The sequence below is a fragment of the Myodes glareolus genome, chromosome 6 (assembly GCF_982192425.1).
Source record: "Myodes glareolus chromosome 6, mMyoGla1.1, whole genome shotgun sequence".
Lineage (NCBI taxonomy): Eukaryota > Metazoa > Chordata > Mammalia > Rodentia > Cricetidae > Myodes > Myodes glareolus.
This window is the reverse complement of record NC_142031.1, coordinates 81549863-81564210: the sequence shown is the minus strand read 5'-3', so window position 1 is coordinate 81564210 and position 14348 is coordinate 81549863. Positions and strand designations below refer to the sequence as shown.

General features: G+C 44.2%; 1 protein-coding gene across 2 annotated transcripts in view; it reads left to right on the top strand.

Annotated features, from left to right (window-relative positions):
* Ppp1r21 (protein phosphatase 1 regulatory subunit 21) overlaps window positions 1–14348 on the top strand; it is a 64063-nt gene that overhangs the window by 21884 nt on the left and 27831 nt on the right. For both annotated transcript variants that reach the window (XM_048416067.3, XM_085690936.2), the window contains 5 exons: window positions 3527–3579; window positions 4338–4487; window positions 7719–7820; window positions 7929–8017; window positions 10411–10547. In XM_048416067.3, coding sequence (XP_048272024.3) covers window positions 3527–3579; window positions 4338–4487; window positions 7719–7820; window positions 7929–8017; window positions 10411–10547 — 531 coding nt within the window. The remainder of the gene's footprint in view (window positions 1–3526; window positions 3580–4337; window positions 4488–7718; window positions 7821–7928; window positions 8018–10410; window positions 10548–14348) is intronic.

The following is a 14348-nucleotide window of genomic DNA, read 5'->3' as shown; positions in this document are numbered from 1 at the left end:
TATATTTGGAATTCAAAGCCCACAGTCAAGTTAATACAATCAAATTAATACACACTTTTTTTTTTCTACAGTTACATTTGAAATTTGGTTTTTAGTTCCTTTAATTTCTTGTTAGAAAAGCTGGGGAGAGGGTGAAGAAAACAGCAGTTTGATCCCATCTAAAATCAGCATAGGCGGCGCTGAAGAAATGGCTCAGCTGTTGAGAGCACTGGTTGCTTTTCCAGTGCGGACGTAGTAGTGCCTAGCTGTCTGTAACCCTAGTTCCAGGGGATCTAGTGCTGTGGGTGTGCATGTGGTGCACAGTGGGCAGTGAGTTTTGTTCTTTAAAAAAATATAATGCTGGCATGTTCGCAGCCGCTAGTCCAGGCAGAGACGGCTCTAGCCGTGCAGGTTTCCCATGGCTGGCGGGAGTGCATCCAGGACAGGCTGGTCCTGCCATGCGGCCCAGAGAGCAGGCGGGCGGGCTGATAAAAGGCTTACAGGACATAGTAAATAGACGTAAGGCTAAACATAAAGGTAAACATTTATTACTTAAAGAAGAGGGAGAGAAAGAAAGGCAGAAATAGAAAAAGGGGGGGGGAAACACGTGTGCACACGTCAAGAGAGGGAACAGAAAAGAAAGAGTTAAGATGGCAGCCAGAGGTTAGAAGTGGCTGGGAGTGGGCGTGGCTTGCCCCTTAAAGGGACCAGACCAAAAAACAGTGAGTGTGATTGCTTTTACAACTAGAATTGTTTATGCAGGCGAAACGCACAAACTAAAATCAGCACAGGCCATGTCTGTATCAACAACCCGAACTCCCCCTTGAAAACAATCCCTATATCCAGCTTCTACACAAGGAACACACAGTGTGAGGAGGCCTCTGCAGGGTCCTCGGTGAGCTCACTATCACAGTGATGGGTAGTGAGGGACTGTGGGAAGAAGTAAGACAAGCACAGTGAGGATTTTCATGAAGCAAGTGTTTCCACCGCTGATGCTGGTTGTTGCTGCACAGCACTGGGAAGTCAGGGAGATTGCCTGTGGGAAAGGCAGCCAAATCTGCTGACTGGATTTTGTGACCTTGAAAGGACCAGTAATTTTTTTCTTTTAATTAATTAATTAATTTCATTTTTGGGTTTTTTTATTATTTATTTATTTATTATGTATCCAATATTCTGGATGTGTGTATGCCTGCAGGCCAGAAGAGGGCACCAGACTTCATTACAGATGGTTGTGAGCCACCATGTGGTTGCTGGGAATTGAACTCAGGACCTTTGGAGGAGTAGGCAGTGCTCTTAACCACTGAGCCATCTCTCCAGCCCTTGGGGGGTTTTTTTTGAGACAGGGTTTCTCTGTAGCTTTGGGGCCTGTCCTGGAACTAGCTTAGCTCTTCTAGACCAGGCTGGCCTCGAACTCCCAGAGATCTGCCTGCCTCTGTTTCACAAGTGCTGGGATTAAAGGTGTGCGCCACCACCACCCAGCAAGGAGGACCAGTAATTTTTGAGGGAAGTGTTTCTATATCCACCAGATTGCTGCACAAGGACTTGGAGGTGCGCAGGTTCTAGGGACTGATAAAGTGATGTTGTTTATCTAGCCAGTGGAATTCAGGAAATGGGTGAGGGCAGAGAGTTGGTTATGGAATAGGTAAAGAAGGGAGGGACTGGACTTGGTGGTGCATGCCTGTTATACCAACCAGCACTGGGGAGGCTGGATGAGGAGAGTGCAGGTCTGAGGCCAGCCTGGGGTGCATAGCAAGACCCTGTCTCAGAAAAGGAGAAGAGGAGAAAGAGGAGATGTGCCAGTGTCTGAGTCAGTCAGAGGAGCTGCTGCCACAGAGCCCAGGGAGAGGATTAGCTGAGCTGTAGATTTCTGCCTCAGGTGGAGTCGGGAGTATAAGAGCACTCTCAGGAACTGGAGATAGGACTCGCAAGTACAAGCACACACTTCTCTGGTAGAGGACCCTAGTTTGATTCCCAGCACCATATCAGGCAAACAGCAGTTCTGGGGAATCGGATTTCCTTATCCAGCCTCCTTGGGCACCTGCACATGTGTGGTATGTACAGTATCACACACACGCACGCACACACACACATGCATAGACACACACAGACATACACATACACATATATACAGACACACACATAGACAGATACACACAGACACAGACACACATGCACATATACAAAGACAGACACACACACAGATTTTTTATTTTTTCTTTCTTTTAATTGTATTGATCTTTGTTGAGCTCTACATTTTTCTCTGCTCCCCTCCTTGCCTCTCCCTTCCCCTTCAACCCTCTCCCATGGTCCCCATGCTCCCAATTTACTCAGGAGATCTTGTCTTTTTCTACTTCCCATGTCAATTAGATATATGTAAGTCTCTCTTGGGGTCCTCATTGTTGTCTAGGTTCTCTGGGATTGTGATCTGTAGGCTGGTTTTCTTTGTTTTATGTTTAAAAACCACTTATGAATGAGTACATGTGATAATTGTCTTTCTGGGTCTGGGTTACCTCACTTAAAATGATGTTTTCTAGCTCCATCCATTTGCCTGCAAAATTCAAGATGCCATTATTTTTTTCTGCTGTGTAGTACTCCACTGTACACACAGATTTCTTAAAGAACACTTTCACCTTGGCCCTGGTCCTGGCATACAACAGGGAGGAGACGAGGGCTGGTCTTTGGCGTATAAAATGGGAAGATTTTAGAATAAATGTCCTGGAAAGCATGAGAGGGCATGAAGCCATGAGAGTTGAAGTCCCCACTGAAGTTGTGTGGAATACATTTCGGCAGACCTGGCTCTGGTTTTGTTAACAAAGAGCATTGCTGAAGTGCTAGGCCAGCTTTGTGGGACAAGAAACAAGGCTGTCAGAGGACCGATAGAAGGCAGAGGTGCCATGGGACAGGATAAGCTGGGACCACAGTGGGTGACGGCAGTGGAGACTTTGCACTGGTGAAAAGGCAGAGACTTTCAGAATGGCTTGTGTTTCTGAATAACTGAGTGACTGAGTGGTGAGAGGAGAGGAAGGTCTTTAAAATGACAGTGACAAGCAATGTGGTGCCTGGTGCTAGGCAGCATCTGTGGCAGGTGGCAGGCGGCCTGAGCATGAAGACTGAAGACCGTGGGACAGCCAGGAAAGAAAGCACTGAGGTACTGGGACCTGCAGCAGCAGACAGTGAAATACGGTCCTGTCAGGGACACTGGCATTTTTGGAGGATTAGTGTGGCAGCCAGGGGAGGGTTCTTGTTGAAGAATGAAGGATGACAACAAGAATATTAGGAGACTTTGTAAGGAAACTTGAGAGCCCCAAAGAGGAGTTTGAAAAGATTTCTTTGACATGGGAATCCAGGAGTAGTTTGTTTCTTTTGATCCTGAAGTTAAACAAAGAAAGAGTTATTAATTACCAGCAAAACCACAGCTTCCCTGTATTTTCCAAGCTCCTCTGCTGTGATTGTGTGTTGGACATTGAGTTCTCTTAGGAAGGGTTTTGCAGTTGCTCTCCTTTGAAGACTGAGCTGAGCTCTAATGGGCATCACTTTTGTGTTGTAGAGTATCATCTGTACAATGCTCTCAACGTTCCGCTGCACAACAGAAGACATCAGGTAAAGGAAGAAGTGGGCGTGTCTCCTCGGTTTCAGCAGTACATACACTGTCCTAGCAAAGTTTGATATGCTAGTCACTGCTTTGCTCTCTCATCTGTTTCCCTAAACCATATGAGTTGCTTTTATTGAATTCATGCACTACTGATTTTTTTATGTATTTTTTACATTTCTTATTTATTGGGGGAGTGCTCCTATGTGGAAGCCTGAGGGCAACTAGTGGGAGTCTGTTTCCTCCTTCCACTACAAAGGTCCTGTGTATAGTTCTCTGATCGCCAGGCTTGGTGGCGTTGGTAGCAAGCACCTTTACCCTGTACTACTTCTGATTATTTTATTAAGACAGGGTCTCACTGTGTAGCCCTGCCTGTCCTGGAACTCACTGTGTAGACCAGGCTGGCTTCAAACTCACAGAGATCCCCCTGCCTCTGCTTCCCAAGTGCTGGGATTAAAGGCGTGCACCACCATACCTGGCAGTACTTCTGATTTTTGGTGTTTTTCTCATTTTATCACATTAGAACTGAACTATGGGATGCCTTGCTGTTTGAACCAGGCTTTTGTGTTAGGGTAGTGTGCTTTTTTAGCCAAGGCCAAGTGGAGGAGGTGGATCTGCCAAAGCCGATGACTTCCTAAGTTACTTGGATGGAGGACACTGAGATTCGAGTGGGAGCAAATGAATGTAGTCTGAGGAGTGCTCTCACTAGGGTTCAAGTGCTTTCCAACGTTTGCTCGATAGTTGACTGTGTGTGCTTTGCATTTTAAAGCTGAAGATGCGTGATATAGCTGGGCAGGCCCTGGCTTTTGTTCAGGACCTCGTGCCGGCTCTTTTGAACTTTCACACCTACACGGAACAGAGGATTCAGATTTTCCCTGTTGATTCTGCCATTGACGCCATATCACCATTGAATCAGAAGGTAAGTAGTTACGATGCCATCCTTGCCGTGAACAGATGGGGAGAACAAATAGGGACTTCTGTTCAGACTACTTCCCTGTGTTAGCCAAGTACCATGGGAGTCATGGAAGAAGTCACAAGTCATGGTCTTCGCCAAAACACAGTATGGCAAATACAGGATGTTAAGAAATTAAAGCTAGGGGAATTATCAGAAGACTGCAGAGTAAACAGTGGAGGAAGTGATGAGAGAGAGACAGAGAGACAGAGAGAGCTCACGCAGTCGAGCTAGCTACCAATATGGCCAGTAAGTGTGGAGTCAGCAGGGAGGGGCGTGTGAAGAATTGGTGAAGCATCTGGGATTTGGAGCCTTGAAGACTGAGTGAGATTTGGATGCAGGAAGAGGGATGGTGATTGTTTGAGCTCCCATAAGGAGCTGTATGAGTGGGAATGTCAGGCAGGACAGCATGGTGGGTGGGCCTGAGCTTTGGGGAAGGATGGGAGGAAGTGCTGAGCCAACTTCTGGGCTGGAATGTGAAGCCCCTAGAGTGGGAAATGGGATGAAAGTTAGGAGAGCAAAGTGGCTTCTTCCCCATTGGTTACAAGATTGAGGCCTGCGCAGCTTTTGACAGCGGTTGGCAGGATTCTGTTTCTGTTTTGCAAGGAGGGCTAATTTGCTGGCATGTTTCCATATGTCTCATCCATAATTGCTCTGTCATTGGTCCAAACAGCCAGTGCAGTCTGCCTGCTCGTTCCGTCCGCTGAGGCATCTAGTGGGAAAGGGCGGAGCCAGTTGTGTGGGTCTGTGGGGCTTACCTGTGGATAGAGGATGTAACTTTCTTCAATCCTTCTGCTTCCTTTTGGCCAAAGGAATTTTGCCTCTCTAACCAGGTAGTTTTTAAAAGGCTTTAAGGACACCTTCAGGGTTTTATTTTATTATTATTTTGTTTTGTTTTGTTTTGTTTTGTTATTTTGAGACAAGATTTCTCTGTTTAACAGCCCTGGCTGTCCTGGAACTCTGTAGACCAGGCTAGCCTCTGCCTCTGCCTCTGCTTTCTGAGGCCTGGGATTAAAGGTGTATGACACCATTGCCCTGCGAAAAATTTTATTTAGCTGTAAAACTAAAATGCTAATAAGTATATTCATTTTATATGACTGGACATTAAGCTACCCAGGACTTAGAGGTTTAAAACAGTAGATATTGGCTATCTCCTGGTTTCTGTGATCAGGAATTCCGGGACCAGCTACCTAGGGAGTTTGCAGCTCCTGCCATCTTCTAGGATTACACTCACGGTGTCACTGGGGCTGCATCCATCTGAAGGCCTCACTGGCTGAGGGGGCTACTTCTGAGGTGGCTCAGATTTATTTACTCACATGCCTGGTAAATTAGTGCTGGCTGGTGCCAAGGAGCCTGTTGCTCATGTGCTCTTCTCTCTAGGGTGATGTTCTCATGACACAACACCTAACGTCCCTTAGAGAGCTTGGCTCAAAAGACGTGGAAGCCATAGTCTTTTGGGACACTTGGCTAGTCCCATTCATCATGCCTGTTGTGTTATTAGTCACACAGACTAACCCTGAAACAATATGAGTGGGTAGCATTCAAAGGCAAGAATACGTGGTCCTCATTGAGGTAAACTTGAAGGCCAGCTCACATACAAGGGAAGCTGAAGGATCTTGCTACAGATGTGTCCTCTGAGAGCTTGATAATGTGATCAGCCTTGCTTTTCTACTTAGTCTGACTCTTCCTAGCTTGTTTGCCTTATTTATTTATTTAGTCATCCATTCATTCATTTACATAGTGTAATATTTCTAGGGGTTGGATATAGTCATGTCTACAGATATCCAAAGTGCCTAGTAGGTAGCAAAGACTTGGACTCTGAAGTTGGACTTCTTGGCACATGTTTTAGCTGCGCCCCCTTGGGAGATTTATTTACTCTCTCTGCTTTGAATTAGAGAGGGACTTGCCCATGTCACAGATGTATACAGGTAACATAAGAGTGCCAGTGCCTGGCACGCACTAAGCACTCGGCAGAAGTTAGCCATTGCCATTCTCATGCCTCAGTAGTGCTTGATTTTCATCAGTTTTAGTGCTGCACTAATCTATTGAGCCTCATAAAAATAACTTTTTTTTCTTTTTTTGTCCAAGACAGGATTTCTCTGTGTAACAGTCTGGACTATCCTGGAGCTCACTTTATAGACCAGGCCAGCCTTGAACTCATAGAGATCTGCCTGCTTCTGACTCCTGAGTGCTAGGATTAAAGGCATGAGCCACTACTACCCGGCAAAAATAACTCTTATAATTTTAATTTGTCCAGAACACCTCATTATTTTATAGGATTCGTGTATTTCTTAGTATTTCATCTTCAGTACTTTGGCCTGTAAAAGTCCCTCTGATTTTTCTACAAAGTCTATAATATTGAAGACTTGGAAACATTTTACTGAAAGATGGCCAAGATGTGTAAACTGTTTCTGGGCTCTTAAAGTAACTGGGAACTCCTACTCTACAGCCGTGGACAGTGGAGCCCAGAGTGCTTGAGCTGTGCATGACAGTAATACTGTGCAGTGTCCATGGGGTCACCTGCATTTTGTAGAAGCCAGGACAGTACATGTTTATATGCAGAAGTTCAGACTTGAGTCATTGTGAAATACCTTGATGACTGAGACATTTCATAAATGCATCTTATTTCCTTTGCTTCTAAATTGTCTAGAATATAGTGGGATCCCCACCCCCAATGATGGGATTACTGCCCACCATCACTACACAGGCCAGGCACACACTGTAGCTCTGGGCTATAGCCACAGCATCTGTTTGCATACTGTGACATCAGTGATGATAGTGAACATTTTCACTCGCCTTGCTGATATCCCTGGCATCTGCTAACCCTGAGCTGTGTGTACAGTAAAACACGAAGCTGCCTAGTGGGCTTGTTTTGAAAACTGAGGTGCATAGTACAAAGTCTGCCTAACCCTTTTGCTTTTTTCTCACTGGGACCCCTGCAAAGCAGCCTGTGTCCAGGGACCCTGGCCCACTGGTCTCTTCATGGCTGGGCTGGCTGTATCCTCATTTCCTCAGCTGCCTGGTTGGTCATTGTGTTATCTGTTTCCTTGATTCGGATAGCCATGGGCACTGGGGAATTTTATCTGGGGTTTTCCAGAAATGTGTTCAGAAGAGTTTCAGTGTGAAGTCAGAGTCCCTCTCCCAAGTGCTGGCACTTATTTTCCATCGAATTCATTCAAAGCTTCTACTCCTATGCAGTTCTCTCAACACCTTCATGAAAATGCGTCCTACGTCCGCCCCCTTGAGGAAGGAATGCTGCATTTATTCGAGAGTATAACTGAAGATACTGTGACTGTCCTGGTAATTTTCCTCCTTGTGGTTTTCCCTTTGCCTTTTTTTAAAACTACGGGGAAGCATGGGCTCTCATTGTCCGGTAGCACTTTTAACTGTGGAATGATCTTTATCCAGGAGACAACTGTGAAATTGAAGCCGTTTTCAGATCACTTAGCTTCCTACATCCGCTTTCTTAGGAAGATCCTTCCTTACCAGTTAAAAAGGTATTTATTCCCTGGAGGCCAGGGATCTTGGGGTGTTGGGGTGGGACCCGACTTGTTCTGAAGTTAATCAAAGAGTAACAGGCGTCTCGTGTCTGTGTGGATCGGCTGCAACCTGGCTGATAACTCAGTCAGCTATGGTTTTCAGCGGCCCTCTAGTCTGCATAAGGTCATAATCAGTGTTTTCAGTAATTGGGAATTACACTTTTTTTTTCTTTTAAGAAATATGGTTTTGGGTTTTTTTTTTTAAATTCCTTTGTTTTTAATGTCTAGATGGGAGATAGAATATTTAACTTCTACCTTTGAGTCATAATCCTTGGGTATCCTTAGAATGATATCTTTTTATTATTGGAAACTTATTTAAATTATAAAATAAAGTCTTTATCTGCTCTGGATCTTCTAGGCTATGTCATTCTGAAACTTCTAATACTTCACTTAAATAATTAGCATTAATATTTTTAATTCCACCTTACATTTCTAGAAAGGCATAAAAGTGTACTAGAAAGTTGATAGAATTGCTTGGAAGTTTTCATACTGTTTGTTTTGAGACAAGTTCTCACTACTAGCCTTGGCTAGCCTAGAGCTTGCTATGCAGATCAGGCTGACCTTGAATTTATAGAGACCCGCCTGCCTCACCTCCTGAGTGCTGGGATTAAAAGGTACACATGTGCCTTTCTATGATTTTATTTTAGAGCGTCTGCTAAATCCTTCTCTTGGTGGCAAATGCCCTTACTTGCTGAGCTATCTTGCTGGCCCGACTTTTTCCAGATTGTCACTGTGAGCAGCTGACCCGCTCTGTAGAGGGACGAGAACAGGTCGAGTAGAGAGGAGACAGGGACTGGAGGGTGTAGATGGAGTCCTCTTCTCTGTGTTAACTTCTCTAGGTTTGTTCTGATTTGTTTTGAGGGTGAGAACAGAGTTTGGCTAGCACAGGCTCACCTGAAGCTCTCCATCCCGCCTCAGCCTTTGATAGTGGGATTGCAGGCACACCACCATGCTTGACATTTTTCTAGTTTTGTATGGACCTTTTTACTTGATTACTACTTATTAAATAAACACTATTACGAGTCCTCATTTTTAAACTTTATAGTTAAGGTACCTATTTAAAGTTGAAAACGGTAAAATATATTTTGTGATAGTATATATTTTTTAACTTTTTGTTTACTTTTGTTTTATTTGCATTAATGTTTGGCCTGAATGTATGTCTGTGTGAAAGTGTTGAGTCTCCTGGAACTGGGATTATAGGCAGCCGTGAGCTGCCATGTGGGTGCTGGGAATTGAACCCCAGTCGTCTGGAAGAGCAGCCTGTGCTCTTAACTGCTGAGCCAGCTCTCCAGTCCCATTTTGTGATAACATCAATCTAGTATTTGTTTTTAAATTTGAGCCTATGTAGCACCAATGCCAATTTTTGTTTAATTAATCCTCTTTAGGGATTCAGTTAAATAGAATGTCTCCTATAAATAGTGTGGGTTTTCCCAGCAAAGGTTCTGTGTTGAGAACTGAACTGCCCAGCTCACTCATGTGGAGCCGAAGATTCTCAGGTCCACATGCCCATGCTCCAGCCGCTCCACCTGACCTTGGCTCACCAGCCAGTCTTGTCCCTGCTGTGAATGCTACAGAGCTGGCCCCTTCTTCACAGCTTCTCTTGGAGTTATGTTGTTTTGTTCCCAGTCCTCATCCAAATCCACAGGGAAATGGGACAGTTTTGCTTTTGTTTCTTGGAACTATTTGACTTTAAGAGTCTTGTGAGAAGCCTCAGTGAGACAAGCGTGCCTATTTAAAAAATTTTTAATATGATCCAGAGATATTGCTCAGTAGGTAAAGTTTGGGGTTTTAAGACAGGGTTTCTCTGTAGCTTTGGAGCCTGTCATGAATCGACTCAAGTTCATGCCTGGTCAAGTTCAAGACCAGGCTGTCCTTGAACTCACAGAGATCTACCTGCCTCTGCCTCCAGAATGCAAGGATTAAAGGTGTGTGCCACCACTGCCTGGCTACCATGAAAATATTTTTAATACTTAAAAATATATTACTTTCATTCTGGAGAGAGTGGTTAAGGGCACATTCTATTCTTCCAGAGCTCTTGGGTGGATTTTAGCATCCATATGGCAGCTCACAGCCATCTGTAACTCCAGCTCCAGGGAATACAATGCCCTCTTCTGGCCTCCTCAGGAACCAGACACACAAATGGTGCACAGACATATATGCAAGCAAAATATTTAGACAAATAAAAAATTATATATATAAAATATATAAGCACATATGTAAAACATTTAGACAAGTAAAAAGTTTTATATATACAAAACATTTAGACACAAAAGATAAATCTTTTATTTAAAAAAATAAAAAGGAAAAGAAAGTCATCTAGGATGCTCACTTTTGAAACCCTCCGTTCCTAGTTTAGAAGAAGAATGTGAATCATCCCTTTGCACACCTGCACTGAGAGCCAGGAACCTGGAGCTGTCCCAGGATATGAAGCGAATGACGGCCGTGTTCGAGAAGCTGCAGACATACGTCACTCTTCTCGCCCTGCCGAGTAAGTAAGACTTATGACTTATGACTCACCTTGAGGGATGCAAGAGGACAAGAAGCTGGAAAAGGGATGTGGCTTAGCTTGGGAGAATGGGCAAGGCTGGAATCAGAATCTTGAATTCAGTGAGCAGAGTTAATGAAATTAAGGAGTAAATGAGGGTGAATGTTGTGTTATGAAGTTAAGGTAAAATATTTGTCATTAACCATGCATTAAGTAGTAATTCCCCTTCTCTTTTTTAAGTGTAGAAAGGTGAATGATGACTGTTCATGAGGCGAACATAATAACCACTTCACTGTGGAAACTGCAGGGGGCATCTCAGCTTTTGTTAGCAGCCACAGCCTATGAGACCTTTTAAAGGTGCCCATTGTTTCCCTTTTGCCCAATTAGAGAAGAGTACTGAAGAAACTGAGTGAACCTCATTGTTAATGTTTTGAAGAAATCCACGGTTTTATCTAGGCATAGTGGCACATATCTGTGTTCTCAGGACTTGGGAAGCTGAGACAGAAGTATCTTAATTTTAAGGCCAGCCTGGGCTGTAAAGAAAGGGAGCGAGGGAGGGGAAGGAGAGAGGGAGGGAAGAAGGGAGGGAGGAAGGAAAAAGGAAGGAAACGTCTTTTATGACATATAAATGACACCATAAAAAGTGCTTTGTTTTTGTCTTTTTATTCTCTCAATTGTCTGCTGTACACCTTGCCCATTTAGATCCCAGTCCTGTAGCCTTCAGTATCCCCCTGATGTGTACCTGCAATGCAGTCCTGTAGCCTTCAGTATACCCCTGATGTGTACCTGCAGTGCAGTCCTGTAGCCTTCAGTATACCCCTGATGTGTACCTCCAGTGCAGCCCTTTCTAAGCCATTTCCCTCAGCCGAGGAAACCCTTTCTTCTTTGGCTGTTGCTTCCTGTTCTGCCATTCCTCCTGTCTCTAGCCCTCAGCTGCTCCTTCTCTATTTTCTGTCTTCAGATTTACCAGTTTCAGATTCATAAATGGTGGAACCATTGTATGTAGTTTGGTTTGTTTGCTTACTTTCTTGTAATAAAGCTTACAAGATTGATGCAAAATACAGCTTGTATCCATATTCCATTCTTTTTATTACAGAATACTATTCCATTGTTTAGATGTACCAAATACGTGTCTATCCATCAAAAATTTGGATTGTTTGACTATTAAGAATAATGATGCTGCAGGTATTAATGTCTAAGTTCTTATGTGGACTTACCTTTTCATTCCTTTGGGCCTGGTGGCACCCTCTGCCTGGTAGACTTGCTTAATCCTAAGGTAGCCATGTTTAACTGCTGGAGGATTTACCAAGACTGTTTTCCAAGGCACTGCTTTGCTTTCCAGCCAGCTATGTGTGAGAGTTAAATTTTCCATGTCCCCAATAACGTTTGTTATCACAGGACTTTGATTTTAGCCATACTAGTGGCTTTGAAGTAGCTAGACTGTGTTTGATTTGCTGTCCAGCTGTGCCAGATGCCCCTTGATCTGTTTATTGGCCACTTGTTTATTTCCTTTAGTGAAGAATCTGCTTGGATCGCTTCTTCATTTTCAGTTGGGCTGTTTGTCTTCTTATTGTTGAGTTATAAATAATAGTTCTCCGTACGTTCCACTGTCAAGTCCCTTGTTGAAGCTATGATTTACTGATTTTTCTTCTACTTTGTTTTCACTTTGTCTAAAACCTCTGGAAGCACAGAAATTTTTACCTTTGACGAAACTCAATGATCAATTTAACTGTTACTTTCTTTCTCTTGAGGGGTGCCATGCTTTTTATTCATATATAAAAACCCAAAGTTATAAAGATGTGTTTTCTTCTAAGAGTTTTACAGTTTTATTGTTGCTTTCAGGTCTGTGATCCATTTTGAGTTCATTTGTGTGCGTGGAGCAAGGTGAGGGCTGGTTCATGTGGCTGCCAGCACCTTAGCTCCATCCTTAGTTCTTTCTGTTAAATGGTCTCGCACTCTCCTTGAAAGCCAGTTGACCACATGTGTATGAGTTTGCTTGTGGACTCCAGTGTTGCTCTCGGATCTGCCTGTGCCAGTCGCACCCCATTTGATGACTGTTGCTTTGTAGTAAGTTTTGAGACCAGGAAGCATGGATCCCCCCTTTCTTTTCTTTCAAGATTATTTTGGTTTTTCAGGATTCCTTTATATGAACTGTAGCATCAGCTTGTTAGTTTCTACAATGTAAATTTCTTATTTGTGGTACTTTGTTACAGTAGCCCCAGGAAACATATAGAGAGCATCACCAGCTTATGTGTTCTGATCCATGAATGAATATGGTATTTCTTTAAGCAGTGTAGTTCTCAGAGCTGAGGCTTACATATTCATGCTATTTCTCAGGCCTCAACCTGGGGCATGTGCAGTCACACAGATGACAATGGCACTGGTGTGAAGGGTTCTCCTTCACGCTCTCCTTCTGTACTCAGATCCTGGCTTGAGCTCCTCTCATTGCTGGATAATTGCTCTGGACTTTTTTGAAGACCTTGGGGCATGCATCACCCGCAGGCTGATTGCATTAAATATAGACTCCTTTAGAGTGATAACATTTAACTAGCTGGTAGTATTTTTGAGGTTAGTGTTTGTAACTTCTGACCCCAGGAGGGCTCTTTGTTTTCACAGCCTATTGTTTAGTTATGAATTGGCCACTTTCTTCTGTGCTTTCGCTAGTTTCTTCTTTCTTCTTGAGAGTCACAGCTCAAACTTCTCTGTGTAGTGCAAGTGAATCCTTCCCTTGAGAACAAAAAGCCTCAGAACCAAGGCTGCTTCTGTCTAGAGTTCAGTCTCAGAGCCACGGTCTGCCCGTGTGTTGGGGACAGTTGTGTCACAGCCACACCAGGTCTTTTTGACTTGCCTCTTTCAGCGTGGAACTCGCGTTGATAAGCCAAGGCAGTGGAGAAGGAGCACATGTTCTCAGCAGCACTTACTCAAGGCAGAGACTCGGTCTCCGAGGTGGGGCATAGGTGAGGGAAGGAACCCTTCCCCACTTCTTGGCCATACTTGACCAGTACTTAGCCTCAGCAGCCAGTGTCTGGGAGACAGGAGAGGGACGGCCGTGTGCTGGGCTGTGTCTGGGAGACAGGAGAGGATGGCTGTGTGCTGGGCTGTGTCTGTTGGGAGTGGGGTTTCTGTTGCACTGAGCTAAACGAGGGGATGACTTGGCTCGCTTATCGGACTTGTGTGGTTCCTCTGAGTTGTTACTGATTTTCCTTTCTCTTTTTGGTTTTTTGAGACAGGATTTCTCTGTGTAGCTTTGGAGCCTGTCCTGGAACTCACTCTGTAGACCAGGATGGCCTCAAACTCACAGAGACCTGCCTGCCTCTGCCTCCTGGGTGCTGGGATTAAAGGCGTGCGCCACTACTGCCCGGCTCTGATTTTCTCTTTTATTGTGTGTGTGAGTTCAGTGTAGTGTGTGTGTGTGCGTGTGCATACACATACATGTACAGGATGTGTGTAGTTACGTATTTGTGTTTGTAGGATGAGGTGTAAGCATGTTTCTGCCACACTGTGTGGAGATCAGAAAACAACTTGTGGGAATCGTTTTCTGCACTCTCAGGGATTCAGGGACCAAGCTCAGGCCTTCAGGCTTAACAGCGGTGCCTTCACCTGCTGACCCGTTTAACTGGTCTTCTTTTGACTTCTTAATCATTAAAATGTGTGCTTGGGAGATGCATATATGTTAAACGTGCCTGTATTTGTTACCACCATTTGTGACTGTACCTGCAAAGGTTTGCGAAGCCATTATTTCAGACATAAGCAAACTTCATTCTCTGTGGCCCCCAGAACAGAGGGAGAAGATAAGCAGTTAGC